At 32.7% G+C, this 18,274-nt stretch overlaps 1 protein-coding gene across 1 annotated transcript in view; it reads right to left on the reverse strand.

The window, feature by feature from the left end:
* The window catches only part of LOC150088572 (zinc finger protein ubi-d4-like), a 232,773-nt gene that overhangs the window by 89,796 nt on the left and 124,703 nt on the right, over nucleotides 1-18,274 (reverse strand). Inside the window, exons 6-7 of the mRNA XM_090370812.1 lie at nucleotides 6,124-6,285; nucleotides 2,678-2,790 (exon numbers count right to left, since the gene is read on the reverse strand). Of these exons, the coding sequence (XP_090226938.1) occupies nucleotides 2,678-2,790; nucleotides 6,124-6,285 (275 nt within the window). The remainder of the gene's footprint in view (nucleotides 1-2,677; nucleotides 2,791-6,123; nucleotides 6,286-18,274) is intronic.

The raw sequence follows: 18,274 nt of genomic DNA on the forward strand, positions 1-18,274 counted from the left end.
TTCTCATTCCTGTTAACTAGAAAGGAAAATATATATACTGCCTGACCACTTTATTAGAACCTTGAGCTGATAAGAGTTGGACTACCATTTGCCTGAATCACTGCTCCAACATGATGGGGAATGCATTCATTAAGGTGTTGAAAAGTGACATAAGCAATAATGAACTATTTGTGTAACAAAACTGTTACACAAATGGTTGGTCCAGTATCTAAATTGAGCAGAGAATTATGCTAACAAATATATCTTTCCAATTCACCTGCTCAATGGGCTTTGACATAAGAGGATTTGGCTGGCCAGAGCCAGCCATGATTGTCCTCATATTCCTCAAACTGCTGTTTCACACATTTGACACAGTGAAAAGTTGCACTGTCATCTTAAAAAGTACCCAATCTTTAGAATTAAACATGCGATACTGCTAGGTGTGCCAGATCAGACTAAGAATATGCCTCATACTATTACACCTCCTCCAGCAGCTTACACTACACTAAGAGCATATAATAGAATTGTTCCAGTTCTTCCTGTGATTTGCTCTATATGTGCACTCTCTGTAAGCACTGAATAGCATAAACCAAGACTCAATGGACCAAATGACTTATGCCACAGTCTTCTTGCATCCATCCTTTGCATTCCTGGCACCAATGCAACCATATTTTTCAGCTGTATGAGATTTTGTGTCTGAGATCTGTGGCTTCATGAAAATCACTGATCTCACTTTCACCTTATCATATGAAGCTGAACAGTTAACCTCATTAAACAATAAAGTAATAATCACTAAACAATGAAACAGTTAACCTATGTTAACTGTTTCATTGTATTTTTGATTATACACTTAATAATCTATTCTGGAAGTTGAGTACCTCACTCTGTCACCATACATTTTCAGCCACAATTGTATTGTTCATGAATGTTTTCCAGGAATTTTTCCATTTGTTAAAAAGTGACACTAGTCTCTGAACACTTGAAAAGTGCAGTGTCTTCCTTGTGCAACACCTGCTAAATGCACACTAACAATCACATCTCCTTGGAGATCAATGGGATCCTATTCATTACCCATTGCTAGCACGCTGACTTGGGCATTAGTCAGGTCACATGGCTTTACAACATTTTCCTGCACACGTTACACACCATGTGACCACTTTTATTTACATATTTCTGCATATGGCCCAAACCTCCATGATCCAAATAAAGTGGCTAGGCTTCTTTTGCAGAAGTGAACTTGTAGTAATCAAATTAATCACTAAGGAGGACATTACTTGGCTAAGAATGCCATGGGGGTAGTTTTGGTATGGGTAATAGTGATGATGTGTCTAGACAATGATTTTGTAGACAGCAAGATTGTAGTAAGAAAGGAATGAGAGAATTATGCTATCTTCTTTGATCAACATTTGGGAGAATATGTGCTGCTTAAAGAAGTATGAAGCTGTTCTGAATTTGTATTTCAGTGTTCTAGAATATGATGGAGTGGTTCCCCTCCTCTTATAGTACTGCAATGCTGTACAATTAAGACTTATCCACTTTGTTGTAACTAATGCCTTTATCAGACGCCTTGAGTACAAAACAGAGATGATATTCAATTTGGTCAATATACATATTCTGTATGAACAGATGAGCTGATATATTATCTTAATCAATATATTATTGACAATATATATTAATCAATGATTTTGTTGAATGTACAAACTGAAAACAACTGTACATCAAATATTATCTGAAGTGGGCTATTTTTGCTTGTAATGGAAAAAAAAAAAAAAGAAAAAAAAGAAGAAGAAGTGTATCTTGAGAACACGTAGATATAGGGCAAGGGATTTTATAATGTCCACTTTACAACTATAAGGTAGTTCATAGTTACCTGCCAGTGTTCATAGGTTTTCTACATACAGAGTTGTTCAAGGTGGCAGTTATTTTTCATTAGTATATCAAATGGAAGATTTCTTTTTTCTGTACCAGTCAGTACACAATAAAAATCACTAAAGTGGATGACACATTATTTCATCCTTCAACTTAAAATTCAGCCTATTTAATTCCACAATCTTAGAAGGATTTTATTAGAAATGATAACTATATCTGTGGGCTTTCAAATGAAAAAGTTACCATTTTAGCTTTGCTGGCAATAAATTTCTCTTCATAGGAGTGTGTCAAAGTGCAATAAAATTTTTCGATAACAGCTGTATTTAATCCAAGCAAATTTTTTTAAACATTAAGTATTTTTGCACCATTAGCTTTTATCATAAATTCAAAACTCATTCCCTTAAGCTAGTGATATTAGGACGTACGTATGCGTGTATAATACACACAGAGCGACATGTATGTTGTACTAGATTTAAATAACATTACTCCCAAGAAATCATATTTGGATAAATGTGAGCTACAAAAGTTTAAAAATTCCCCCTTCCTTCCCCCCTCAAATTTGTTCTGAATATACGTTTTTCATAGGTGCCAGGTTCATCCTTAATCAAAACTTATTGGCGTTTTCAAGCCTATTACTACTACATTTGAAATTATCAAACAGAGGACAAAATAGCATGGCACAATGTTTTGAGAAGCAAGAAATGCAAAATGTATCACATTTGCTTTGAACATTCGATTCATCAACAGAGGAAAAACGTATCGTTAATTATAGTTCATTAGGTCAAGAAAATTATCAGTTAATTTATCAGCACAACAAATTGCAACTTACATCATTGTCAGATGTGCCACAAAGCCCACAAGACTTGCATTCAATGCATTGCCATCTGTATTTCTTTACTGAGGATGTCATATTGGGAGTGAACTGGAGGCAAGTGGGATGTGCTTTATGAGGGGGAAAAAAATTAAAATTATAAGTAAATCAGCCACCTAATTATCTGTAAAATGCGTAGCATGGTTTAAATTTAGATTATTTTGAATATGATGAATTCTAAATGCTACTTTTTTTAGGTGTAAGTTTTGTTTCACATAAAAATTATATTTTTGGAAAAATAAAATGTATATTTCAAACCAAAACAGTTTATTTTACAAATGGTTTAGCTAAGTATATTGCTGATGCCAGTTAGAGTAGGTTTGCACATCAACTTTCTGAATCTGACTAGTGGTGCATTAATGTAATACTTTGGTCTGACTAGAATTAAGATTTTAATACACTAATTAGGGCATAATTTTAATAGACTAATAAGCGCAAATACAAAAACAGCAGAAGTTAAAACAAATACATCCAGATCCTAATGCAAACTACCAATCAAAAAGAGTACAGTAGCAATTATTTGAATATAGAAAGAACAACAAAATAATAATTATGATCTGAATACTGTTTTGAATGATTTAAACTCATTAATCTTTCTCATGAAAAATAGAATTAAATGAAGACAAATATAAATGCTAAGAAAAATATACCAGTAAAATGTGGTACATGAGTACTATATAATCTGACAACAAACATTCACATAAATTACATTCAGGGAGACTAATAACTTATTATGGAACAAATGAAAAAATTAACACATACAAATGAAATGAGAAAACTTTCCCCACACACACAAAAAAAAAAAAAAAAAAAAAAAACCAAATTACAGATTTTAAATCTTTGATAAAGAGGTAAGAGCTTCTATATAAACTCCCTACTTCTATATCATGACTAACAAAAATCAAATTTTGCTGAACTAAACAATTTTGTTTCTGAAATCAAAAATTCTTCATAATGAAACGTAGAATAACCATTCTAATTCAAGCAGTTTTTCATTTTTGAAAATTATATTAAGAAAAGTAAACTCCTAATGGAATACATACTTCTAAAAGAACAACTTTCTCTGATGAAAGATCTGATAACCTGCTATGCTGTTTCCATAAATGAAGGTTTGGAATTTTTTTTTTTTTTTTTTTATTAACAGCAAACAAACTGATGACAATATAGGCAGAAAATACTAGTAGTTTATCAATGAAAGATATAATATACTGTAACATATAAATCCAAAAAAAGGACAAATAAAATTTAGGATGATTTGCCATACATGCACCTGCAAGAGTAACTAAAAATACAAAAATAATTTAAGAGTTCCATGTATTTCTCTTTTAATTTCTGTATTGGAGACACTTTGGTTCCTCCAGTGCCCGAGAGCAACTTTCACCCATGAAGGCTTGGGCTTTTATACAAATGAAGAATAAGACCCAAAAGCAGATGCTGGAGTGGCTTAATATAATGCATACTTTTAAGTTTCATGTAACACATAAAATTATTGCTGAAATGACATTCAGAATCTCACGATTTTAGAACTGGCATTGCACCTATCTGTAAGATGAATTAATGGCATTAGTGCAGAATTCCTTTACTCATGCTCTCCCCAAAGAATGGGATACCAAAATTGAAAACAAAATTCGTTATGTACCGCAACCATTTATTAATAACAGTGAACTACGGGGTGATGCAGCAAACAACTTATATGAAATACGCAAGCTGTTTTTTTTTTTTCATGTAATTCTGACAAAAAAATTAGAAAAAGGAACAAATTAATTAAACTTCATAATAGATAGTTATTTTTATTATGTCATAAAAGTCATGGAGTGCATGAGGCATCAATAAATAAACTATTTGTAGGTATATAAGATAAATTCTAATGGAGTAGTCTCAAAATATGAGTATCCCCCCACCTTCCATTAAAATATTTTCAGAAAAAAAAGTTGCTGGAAGAATAGGATAACAAAGAAAATAGCTTCAGCAATACTGTAATGCACATGAAAAAGATTATGCAAAACAAGAAGAGCTTTAAAAAAAAAAACATTCCACAAATAATAATATTTGGGGGGAAAACAGTCATGATGAAAGGGTAGCCTAATTCGATGGGAATAGGAAAAGAAATAAAGATCTGAAATAAAGTAATTAGGTAGCACTAGCTAATCAACAGTATTAACAAAAGAGATGCAATATACTTAACTGTATAATATAAATTGGCATCTGAAGAATATGATCTATAGTAAAATGTGAATAGATCGTGGATTAGAACAAGTGCAGAAATTTGGCTTTTATGGATAATCTTCTTCTTCCTGTCTACACTGATTTAATTCATCATTATCAACAACTTTCTTAAATTTTTATTTATGAAAATTTCAATCCCAGATGAGTAAATGGATCCCTGTTTCAAGTTTTCACTTGGATATATGACATGATTAGTTAATAACAGTTTCATTTTGGTGAGATATATTAAACCTTCTAGAATGATAACTTAATATTAATAATCATATAATCATCAGCATTTTTCCAAGGGGTGGAAGTTCATAATTAAAAATTATCCAGTACTAGTGACATGGTATGAAAACTGGTATGAGGTGATAAATAAAATGTAAAACATTCTATGTAATTTGTTTCATGCAATTCAGTAAAATAAGTTAAGGATATGACTGTCAATCCATGTAAAAATCACACAGACTGCCTAAGGGTAATTTCTAAATTTTTATGAGATATTAATTACAGGAAATAACATTTCTGGTTCAGTGATGTCTGCATACAGGCAGTCTATTTCACAATAATTTATTTATATTACCTGTAATATAAAATTAAGGTGTAATTAAGGAAATATTTTACACCAACCTTATTCAAAAACTTCAATTTTCTGCAGAATCTGAGTGCTGGAATATTAATTAGACTCAAAATTTATATATAAGAAAAATGTTTATATTCATTAAATTTAAAAATCTTTTATTAGACAAAATTTTGATTTATAATTTTAACTTAATGAATTCCCATTTATTACTAATTATAAAAGAAAAATTTCAAAAATTAAGTGTTTTACCAATTACTCTTTCTCAATTTTGAAAATAAATGATTTGCAAACTATAACGAATTCTATCTGGCAGTTAAAAAAAAATTATTTCAATAAAGAAAGTTAATTTTTTTTTTTAACAAACATATGCTTGTATTCTCCATTCTTCAAATACAGTTCACTGGTCATGTCATTAACATCGTATTGTCCATAAAAATATAAATAATTAAATTCAATATTCACAACATTTAGATAATTTCAAATTCATTACATTTATTTTTCATATGCATATTTCCTAACACCTCTAAATATGAAGCTAATTTCCATTTTTTAAAAGCTATATATATATATATATATATATCAGTGCTTTTTGTGTAAAAACTGAAACACTTACCAGATCGACCACAATCAGAACAGGAAACTAATTCCTCTGCCTGTCTTGTCTTCTTATTTTCAATACTATCTCCAAGACAGAAGTCACAATAAGGACTAGGATGGGTCAAGCTTTTCTCTGGTCTAGGCATTGCACAGCTACTAAGGATATTTGAACTGGTAGCTGGTAAATTCAAAGCTAAGAGTTAATTTTAGATTAGTTTCCCCAGTTCACAAAAATATTAAATAGAGATATGTATTTTTTGAATTTCATAAAATTTAATTTGAAATAGTATTTTTAGCTATTAATGAACAAGAAAAATAATGGTGGAATCATGTTTTGTTTATTTAAATAATTTACATTTTAATTTGTTTACATATTTATAATTAGATAGTATGAACCAGAGCTGTAATGCTCAATACGTTCTACGTTGATATCAATATTTGTAAAATAATAAGAGAAGTTTAACTCAATATAGTACGTAGAACACTTCCGTATGATACTCTCCAGAAATTAAAACGAAAAACTTACATTAGAGTAACAAATAGTTTAAAAAATAATTAAAAATCAATTTAACACAATAAAACTCATGAGTAAAATTACAGCTTTGAATTCTAAAGAATAAAAAAATCATGGTATAAAAAATTATATGAACTTGAATGCATTAAGTTTTTTTTATAGACAAACAAATTCAATAACAATGATTTCTTCTTTTTCACCAAGTGATTACCTAATGTGGAATGATTTATTTCTACAAGCTCATTAAAGTTGAAAAGAATGCTAGCTATTTGGAAGCAGAGAGCTTCATTTTTAAAATACAAATGTGTATGTTTTGTCACCTATACTGATTGTGTCATTTCTACTTTGTATTTTTAATTGCTGACTATAAAAGTATGAAAGATTAAAATAATTTAACATGGGATTTATGTCTGCTCATTATACTTAGACTTCAGTCTGCCATAATCCAGCTCAATTTGCAAGTTAAAATTCCACAAACCTACTGTCACTGCTAGTCAATCTGATTACACCATGTCATGTGGACACTAAGGCTCAGATGATACAAGCTGCTCTCAGACAGGTTTCATGTCATTAAAAATAAGAAATACTAAAGAAAATATTTATTAAAATAAGGCACAGATAAAATAAGAAGAGAATAAAAAATAAAAAAAATCCAGAAAAACAATGGAAACAAAAAAAAAATGTTCTGTCTACTCAATTTACACTACACTGTTGAGATTGAAAAATATTTTTAGAAGCCCTTATGAAAATACATCAAAGTTTGCTGAGATGATCTCAAGTGCTTCTAGAAATAATTTAGTGTAGTGTGAATTAAATATATTTGCAATCCTGTATATTTTAACCATTGCATACGCACTTTGTATGATGTTATAAAAAAGTTAGTAACTCAAAAACTGTTGACATACTAAGAAAAAGTGAACCATACACTCTACTTTTTCTTTTGTTTCCTGTTTGTTAAGAGGTAATATAAATAGTTTACAACTAGATTGTCGCCAATAACTTTCTCTCCTTTTTCCATTCAGCATGCTGCTTGTTGATTTAGGACAGATCATCCTCCCATCTTCTTCTTCTTGGCCTTCCTCTTCTTTGTTTGCCAACAGGTCCCCAGTTCTTGCCTATTTTTGTCCACCTGTCATTATCCATCTTATTTATACATTTTTCCTGTTTTTTTTTTTTTTTTTTTTTTTTCTATTATATATCCATTCATTAATAGATTGTATTTTACTTGTTTCCCTAATTTCCTCACTTTTAACTTTATCTCTTAGTGTTTTCATTTCTATGGTTTCATTTACGAGGGCTGTTCGATGAAGAAAGATCATAATTATTTTTTCACAGCATAACTTTATTAATCATCCATATTTTGATTTCACTTTATTAATCATCCATGTTTCCTGTTTGTTAAGAGGTAATATAAATAGTTTACAACTAGATTGTCCCCAATAACTCTCCCTCCTCTTTTCATTCGGCATGCTGCTTGTTGATTTAGGATAGATCATCCTCCACCTTCTTCTAGTTATCAAATGGGGAAGAAGATGGGAGAATAAACACATCATCCTCCCATCTTCTTCTTGGCTTTCATCTTCTTTGTTTGCCAATGGGTCTCTAGTTCTTGGCTATTTTTGCCCACCTGTCATTATCCATCCTATTTATATGTTTTTCCCCATTTTTTTTTTCCTATTATACATCCATTCATTAATTGGTTTTACTTTACTTGTTTCCCTAATTTCCTCACTTTTAACTTTATTTCTTAGTGTTTTATTAGTTATTTTACTTAGTGTTTTCATTTCTATGGTTTCATTTTGAGGGCTGTTCGATGAAGAATGATCACAATTATTTTTTCACAACATAACTTTATTAATCATCCATATTTTGAGCATCCTTTTCAAAGTATATCCCATTTGATTAAATACACTCACTCTGTTTCTGCCATTCTTCTAAAACATGGTGGAAGCCATTTTTTGACATGCGTTTGAGAATTGCCTCCAATGTCTTTACAACTTCTTCTGACAACTGGAAATGTTTTCCTTGTAGCTCCTTCTTTAACTTGGGAATTTAAAAAAAAAATTGCAGGGTGCAAGGTCAGGGCCATAAGGCCAATAAGGAACACACTTACACACTTGACATTAATATTGGCTAAGTACTTGATGATAGTATGAACAATGCAAGGTCTTGCATTTTTTGATGCAGCATCCACCTTCCTGCATGCAGTTGTGGTTGTTTGTGATGAATATGATCCCACAAAATGTGCAGAACAATTCTGTAGTGAGGGTGTGTAGCAGTCATGTGACGTGACACAACATGCTGGCAAACCATTCTCTGAATGTCAAAAAAAGAGATGACCGCGACCTTGTTATGGCTTCCTGCAGAAGCCATAACTTTTGCTTTTTTCGGTATTGGTGATAACGAATACTTCCAAACAGAGCTTTGTTTTTTACTCTTGGATTGAAATGATGAAGCCATGTCTAACTGCTGCTATTATCTTGTGCAGAACCTCACCATGTTCAGTAACCATACGTTGTAGCTCCTGACAAACCACCATGGGAACTTGCTGTTGCTCAGGTGTGATTAGTCTTGGAACCCAGCATGCACAAACATGTGTCATGGAGAATACTGTGCATGCTTCCTATTGATATCCTCAATATCTCTGCCAGTTGCCTTACAGTTATACAACGATCCCTCATGATTACAGAAGCAATGTTTATGGTTTTTCTGGAGACAGCAGTGGTTAGAGCTTCATGACCACAGATTTTCAACTGAAATTGACACTAATCAATCCAGATATACATTCGCTAGTAAGAGTGAAACAGATTCAAAATTCGAAACAGAAACAAAAAAATTCAAGTAAAGAGGAAAATGTTTAAACCACATGTTATGTGAAAATATAAAAATCTCATTTATAAATTGTATTTTCTCAATTAATGTTTTTCTGTTTTTAGTAGAATAGCTCGGTTTTGCTTACCTAATTATTTATGTGACTTTTCAAAACAGACTTATGTACTCGTTAATTAACACACTGGTATGTCATAGACACCAATGTGGTTGACCAGTACATGGGCAGGTGGTAGCAGTAGTAGTGGCATGTGATGCAAGAAAGCAAATGTATGAGCTTATGCAGCATCAGCCAAAAAAAAAAAAAAAAATCACACCATTCCCTCCAAATGCCTGTCCAGTTCCTCCTTAAATTTATTCAACCTATCAACTTCCACAACGACAGATGGAAGTTTGTTCCAGCAATTAACCACCCGCTGGCTAAAGGAAAATTTCCGCACATCTATTCTACATCTGTCTTTTCTTAATTTGAATTTATGCCCCCTTAGATTCATAATCTGAACAAGTGGAAGGATCCCATCAGAGGTTCTCAACCTCTGTTTAGAACAGAGGTTGGGAACCTCTGTTCTAAACTTAATTAAATCCTCAGATCTCCTACTCTTAATATCATTAGTGTCAAAGCGTACAACGATATCACCTTTTGTGCTCTTAACAGGTAATAGCCACACAACATTATCTATTTTAGACTGCAGATATATCCTGGCCTTATTCCACCTGTCCTTTTTACATAATATATTTCCCCCTTTGCTGACAATCAAGTTGCCAACTGTAGCTACTTTCTGTGAGATCAAGGATCTCTGCTGCAAAGAATGTCTTTTTGTTGTTTGATGCTGGAAAATGGGCTCAAGCTTTGGGCTGGGCAGCTGAGCACTTGATGGGTTCTTCTCTTTTAATCCTTCTAGGGAATCAACACTATTCTTCAAGCCCTCATATAATCTCATCAGAATGCTAAGTCTGTGCTTAAACTTCTCATGCTCTTTGAAATGAACATACACAAAGGAATCTCCTACCCCTATAGCTGTATCATGTCCTGATAGAGCACAAGTAACATACACAACAATCTTGATTTGTAGGAGAACTGCCTTTGGGAGTTTTCCCCCAAACCAAAGCATTCCCCATAGTCTGAATCCTATGCTTTGTTGCTCTAGTCTGAGGCATGATTTTAGTCTAAATTTAGTTTAGAAACAACACACAAAACTAAGAGACTGAAAAGAATAATGCTACACTAATCCCACTTATTTAGCAACAGCACAAACTATGCTCTTTCAAATTAAATTACATAATATGTGATAAAGTCACGTTATTAAAACATGTTTGTATTACTATAAATTAAAGTTTATAGGCCTCTTCTGATACTGATTACACTGCTACAAAACTAAGAAAACTTGCAAGTATCACCTATATCAATATTATAACAATGGCAGCAAAATTTCACAAAATGGGATAAATATCTCTTATTTTCTCTTTGCGTGTTGTTTGATGTTATATTTTATGTGCAACTATGAGATGTGACAATAAAGTCCTTGGATTGGTGCAATAAAAAGAAAAGAGAAATGAAGGAGCTCAAAATTGGTTCTGTGTTTATTCAAAGTAATCAACACCTGACTAAATACACTTATTACACTGTTCTAAAAGTTTCTGATACGAGTCAGCAAATGTGTCTAAAGAGATGACGTTCAGTTTGGCAGTTAAATGTTTTTCTTTGTCCTGAAATCTCTTTTATTTGAGGACAGTTTTCACCTTGGGAAAGAGGAAGAAGTCTGCTGGTGCTAGATCAGAAGAGTAGATGGTTGATCTGTAAGAAGCCATGTTTTGTCAGAAATGCCTTCACAACATTACTTGTTACTCCATTACAAAATTGGGACACTGAATGTTAACACTATTGATGAAACTGGTTATTACTTGCAACCTGTCAGCTACTGGATAATCTCTGTACCACCATCTGTTGGAGGAAGTTTGAACTGAAACATACTACTTCTGTTTATTTTAAAATTCATTGAACATGACGACAACAGCACCAGTCTGGAAACTTTATTGCCACACCTCTTATATTTATTTAAGCATTAATGTAATTACATTAAATTAAATGAAAAATTTGGAAGATAAAAAAGCACTCAAACTCACATTGATTTAATTATGTTTATTTCTGATTTGGAAATATATGTACATAATGGAGTCAAGCATTTTGTGTTATTTTCTTACCACTTCTTCAGTGACTGAAAAGACAGCAACTAAGAATTATTATTATTATGTAATTCTTAAAATTCTAGTAGAATTAAATTTCTAAACATTTTGCAAATCAAAGGGAGATCTACTTCAAAGAATTTTGTTTCAATAAATAATAATAAGTAAGAATTTACCAGCTGTCTTTGCAATATCACCATCGCAAAAGACCACAAGAATTTATTGATTTGTTTTTGGGGAAAACATATATATCTCCCAACAACCACCCTAGAAATAGATCTTGACTGGAAAAATTTTTTCCAACAATACATAAAGTTTCTTTATGTAATTTTCTCTTATTCTATTTTAAATGTTTATTTTTTGTTTTTAATAATACATATCCAAAACCATTTACTAACCTTCCCCATTATCCAATGCTTTGTTGGAAATAAATATAATTAAACCAACGTAGGTATTTTGAGTGCTTTTTATCTACAAATAACAGTTTACCTATGCACCATGCTGATAAAGGAATAACTAAGAAATGAAAGATGTTTTCATTTCCTGTTTCAATACATCATAAGTTATTTTAATTTAATCTTGTTTAGCCTTCAAGATCTAACGCCCCACCACAACTCACTTAGGGAATTAAAATGTATTTTCTATAATTACATATTAAACTCATATTCAATTCATCTATATAGTAATGCATTTATTGCTTACAATTTTGAATCTGCATATTAATATTTTTTTTGATGAGCACTTTAAGATGCTGTATTTCATATATATATAAAATAATAATATTAGTAAATTAATAAGAGGAGTTTACCTCAATATAGTACGTGGAACACTTCCGAATGATACCCTCCAGAAATTAAAACGGAAAAGACGAAAAAATCGACAACTTACCGGTACATTAAAGTAAAATATAAATAATTAAAGTAAAATATAAATAATTAAATAATCAATTTAACACAATTCAAAATCAATTCAAAACCATTAAAATTCAAATTAACGCAATTAAAAGAATCTAACGAAAATATTCAAAACGATTTTCCTTCCTGAAGCTGACAATGCTTTTCGACCGACTGTCGTGATCACAGGAATGAAAATTACCGAATCAGGCTAAACCTGCAACTTAAATAGTGATTATGTGTCTTCGCGCATGCGCGTAAAGGTCCACGCATCGGAGATCAAATATGGCCGCCGAACATTAACAGAATTCTCGTGTAATTTAATTTCAACGGTTTCTGCAATTAATAGTCGTGTATAATTACGTTGAACGTTAAGTATTTTGGCCTCGTTAAATAAAAAAGTATGTTTTTCGTTAATGGCATGAAAGGCTAATTCTGACGCTGCTGAACGAGAAGCACGAACAGAGGCTTCGTGTTGATTTACACGGATATTAAGAGAAAACCGCGTGGAACCCTGATAAGACGAGTCGCAATCACCGCAAGAAATGTTGTATACTAGATCATTAATTTGTGTTGCGAACGCCGAAAGAACCGAGCGATTGTTCAGTATAGTGTGTAACTTCCGTATAGGCCTAGCTATAATTTTAAATTCGGTATCTTTAAAGAATCTGTTAAGCTGTTTGTGCCACTGTTCAACATATGGGACAGAAATAAAGTATTTTTTGATATTACTATTGTTGATTGGTGCAGTATTTTGTATCCTATCCTTAGCTTGTACCCTAATTCGATTTATTGTGTTAATGGGATAACCCCTGTTCAAGAATCTGCTAGTTAATATTTGTATTTCTGAGTCTAAAGCAGAATCCGTCGTTGAATATTTATAGGCATTTAGAAATTGATTAAAGATAATCGATCTTTTGTAGGTGAACGGGTGGTAGCTATTATAATGTAGAAGCATACCGGTGTTTGTGGGTTTTCGATAGATGCTAAATTGTATTTTGTTCGAGTCCCGGGTAAGCGTGAAATTTAGAAAGTTTAATGACTTAGTATCCGTATCTTCCCTTTCCAGTGTAAATTTGAGTCTAGAATGAATATTGTTAAACGAATGTAAAATATCTTGGATAGTACTACTATCGGTAATAACTAGAACATCGTCTAAATACCTCCCATAGTATGTGATACGGGGACGAAAAGGTGTCAAATGTATCTGCTCAATCGTTGAGAGATAGATCTCTGACATTAAGCCACTCAGGCTCAAACCCATTGGTAATCCAAAAATTTGTTTGTACACCTTGTCTCGAAAGGTGATGTAGTTAGCCTCAACTAATAGTTTAATTAAGTGAAAAATCTCCTTTATAGGCAGCTTCGTATAATTAATCGGTGTCGAGTTTTTATTTAACATATCCCAAATGATATCTAATGTGTATTCAACGTTTACATTCGTATATAATGATGTAACATCTAATGAGAATAAATTGTCATTGTCGCCGAGTCTACAGTCTTTAAGATTATTAAATAATGTATCGTAATTCTTAATCCCAAATTGTATAACCTGTCTAAAAGGTTTTATAATGTTATATACATGTGTGGCTAAGGCTGAAAATGCCGAGTTCCTGTAGGAAACAATAGGTCGAATCGGAAATCCAGGTTTGTGTAATTTTACCTGACCAAAAAGTGCAGGAATATTGTATGTTCTGGACTTCAATTCCTTCAACTGAACCATAGTAATGTAGTCGTTTTTACGATATGTGGTTAACGTTTTATTGTATTGATTTACCAAATTGGTAAACAGTGTCGGGTCCACTTCACAATAAGTGGAGCTATCAGATACAACTGAATCTAACTTATTAATATAATCATGTTTATCTAGTATTACCACTGTATCTCCTTTATCTGCCCTCTGTATAATAATGTCCTTATTTTCTCGAAGTTCTCGTAAAGCTGAACTGTCATGTGTATTCAATTTAGGAAGTCGTGTTTCTTTTATGTTATTCACAACTTGGTTAACTTGTTGAATAAATACATCTTTTTGTGGAACACTACGAAGTCCAAATTCAAAATCAATTACGCATTGTTTTTTTGGCAGCTTTCGAGGTGGTAAATTATAATTTAATCCTTTGGATAAAAGTGAAATCTGGTCCTGCGATAGTGTACACGAGGAAAGATTTGTAACCTGTTGATATGTCGGTTCGTTGGATACTGGGTGAGGGGGTGTTCGTGAACTAGCCGACATATTCTGTGGTAGTGCGTTATGTGTCTGTGGGGGGGATGTCACCCAACTCGTGTGAACTTGGTCGCAAGCTCGCGACAATGTGTTAGAATTCGCATGAACGTGTCTTGAACTATTCGATAATGTTTGCAACTTATTAACGTGTCTGTTTTTTATTTCTGAGGCTTGTGCTTCCCGTCGCAAATCTATGGAGGTCTTCAATACAGACCAATCGTTCGGATGTAGATAATTTTTTAATTTATCGCGAAGCTTCCTAACCTGGGAAAGGTATTTTTGTTTATCCGAATATCGAGATTTTAAGGCAAGCTTAACAATATTACGTGATGTCGCCAGTGATAGTTGTTTTATGCCTGAAATTTTTTGATTTAAATTTACCCTGGCAAACTTCGGAACGATGTTGTTTTGAAGGCAATATTTTAGGAAAGAAATATGGTAACTTTGGGCCGAGTACCTTAGTGTAGATTTAATGTAATTTTGTACCAAGCCATTCAAAAAATCTCCCATAATTGTGTGTATCGATTGTATACTACTGGAGAGACAGGAAGTGAATGAAATAGTCAATAAGAGTTTGAAAATTAATTAGATAGTATGAATCAGAGCTGTAATACTCAATATGTTCTACGTTGATAATAATATTAGTAAATTAATAAGAGGAGTTTACCTCAATATAGTACGTGGAACACTTCCGAATGATACCCTCCAGAAATTAAAACGGAAAAGACGAAAAAATCGACAACTTACCGGTACATTAAAGTAAAATATAAATAATTAAAGTAAAATATAAATAATTAAATAATCAATTTAACACAATTCAAAATCAATTCAAAACCATTAAAATTCAAATTAACGCAATTAAAAGAATCTAACGAAAATATTCAAAACGATTTTCCTTCCTGAAGCTGACAATGCTTTTCGACCGACTGTCGTGATCACAGGAATGAAAATTACCGAATCAGGCTAAACCTGCAACTTAAATAGTGATTATGTGTCTTCGCGCATGCGCGTAAAGGTCCACGCATCGGAGATCAAATATGGCCGCCGAACATTAACAGAATTCTCGTGTAATTTAATTTCAACGGTTTCTGCAATTAATAGTCGTGTATAATTACGTTGAACGTTAAGTATTTTGGCCTCGTTAAATAAAAAAGTATGTTTTTCGTTAATGGCATGAAAGGCTAATTCTGACGCTGCTGAACGAGAAGCACGAACAGAGGCTTCGTGTTGATTTACACGGATATTAAGAGAAAACCGCGTGGAACCCTGATAAGACGAGTCGCAATCACCGCAAGAAATGTTGTATACTAGATCATTAATTTGTGTTGCGAACGCCGAAAGAACCGAGCGATTGTTCAGTATAGTGTGTAACTTCCGTATAGGCCTAGCTATAATTTTAAATTCGGTATCTTTAAAGAATCTGTTAAGCTGTTTGTGCCACTGTTCAACATATGGGACAGAAATAAAGTATTTTTTGATATTACTATTGTTGATTGGTGCAGTATTTTGTATCCTATCCTTAGCTTGTACCCTAATTCGATTTATTGTGTTAATGGGATAACCCCTGTTCAAGAATCTGCTAGTTAATATTTGTATTTCTGAGTCTAAAGCAGAATCCGTCGTTGAATATTTATAGGCATTTAGAAATTGATTAAAGATAATCGATCTTTTGTAGGTGAACGGGTGGTAGCTATTATAATGTAGAAGCATACCGGTGTTTGTGGGTTTTCGATAGATGCTAAATTGTATTTTGTTCGAGTCCCGGGTAAGCGTGAAATTTAGAAAGTTTAATGACTTAGTATCCGTATCTTCCCTTTCCAGTGTAAATTTGAGTCTAGAATGAATATTGTTAAACGAATGTAAAATATCTTGGATAGTACTACTATCGGTAATAACTAGAACATCGTCTAAATACCTCCCATAGTATGTGATACGGGGACGAAAAGGTGTCAAATGTATCTGCTCAATCGTTGAGAGATAGATCTCTGACATTAAGCCACTCAGGCTCAAACCCATTGGTAATCCAAAAATTTGTTTGTACACCTTGTCTCGAAAGGTGATGTAGTTAGCCTCAACTAATAGTTTAATTAAGTGAAAAATCTCCTTTATAGGCAGCTTCGTATAATTAATCGGTGTCGAGTTTTTATTTAACATATCCCAAATGATATCTAATGTGTATTCAACGTTTACATTCGTATATAATGATGTAACATCTAATGAGAATAAATTGTCATTGTCGCCGAGTCTACAGTCTTTAAGATTATTAAATAATGTATCGTAATTCTTAATCCCAAATTGTATAACCTGTCTAAAAGGTTTTATAATGTTATATACATGTGTGGCTAAGGCTGAAAATGCCGAGTTCCTGTAGGAAACAATAGGTCGAATCGGAAATCCAGGTTTGTGTAATTTTACCTGACCAAAAAGTGCAGGAATATTGTATGTTCTGGACTTCAATTCCTTCAACTGAACCATAGTAATGTAGTCGTTTTTACGATATGTGGTTAACGTTTTATTGTATTGATTTACCAAATTGGTAAACAGTGTCGGGTCCACTTCACAATAAGTGGAGCTATCAGATACAACTGAATCTAACTTATTAATATAATCATGTTTATCTAGTATTACCACTGTATCTCCTTTATCTGCCCTCTGTATAATAATGTCCTTATTTTCTCGAAGTTCTCGTAAAGCTGAACTGTCATGTGTATTCAATTTAGGAAGTCGTGTTTCTTTTATGTTATTCACAACTTGGTTAACTTGTTGAATAAATACATCTTTTTGTGGAACACTACGAAGTCCAAATTCAAAATCAATTACGCATTGTTTTTTTGGCAGCTTTCGAGGTGGTAAATTATAATTTAATCCTTTGGATAAAAGTGAAATCTGGTCCTGCGATAGTGTACACGAGGAAAGATTTGTAACCTGTTGATATGTCGGTTCGTTGGATACTGGGTGAGGGGGTGTTCGTGAACTAGCCGACATATTCTGTGGTAGTGCGTTATGTGTCTGTGGGGGGGATGTCACCCAACTCGTGTGAACTTGGTCGCAAGCTCGCGACAATGTGTTAGAATTCGCATGAACGTGTCTTGAACTATTCGATAATGTTTGCAACTTATTAACGTGTCTGTTTTTTATTTCTGAGGCTTGTGCTTCCCGTCGCAAATCTATGGAGGTCTTCAATACAGACCAATCGTTCGGATGTAGATAATTTTTTAATTGTATCGCGAAGCTTCTAACTGGGAAAGGTATTTTTGTTTATCCGAATAGTCGAGATTTTAAGGCAAGCTTAACAATATTACGTGATGTCGCCAGTGATAGTTGTTTTATGCCTGAAATTTTTTGATTTAAATTTACCCTGGCAAACTTCGGAACGATGTTGTTTTTGAAGGCAATATTTTAGGAAAGAAATATGGTAACTTTGGGCCGAGTACCTTAGTGTAGATTTAATGTAATTTCTGTACCAAGCCATTCAAAAAATCTCCCATAATTGTGTGTATCGATTGTATACTACTGGAGAGAC

Source organism: Mastigoproctus giganteus, chromosome 3 (assembly GCF_048544385.1).
Source record: "Mastigoproctus giganteus isolate SK-2022 chromosome 3, ASM4854438v1, whole genome shotgun sequence".
In the NCBI taxonomy this organism is placed as follows: Eukaryota; Metazoa; Arthropoda; class Arachnida; order Uropygi; family Thelyphonidae; genus Mastigoproctus; species Mastigoproctus giganteus.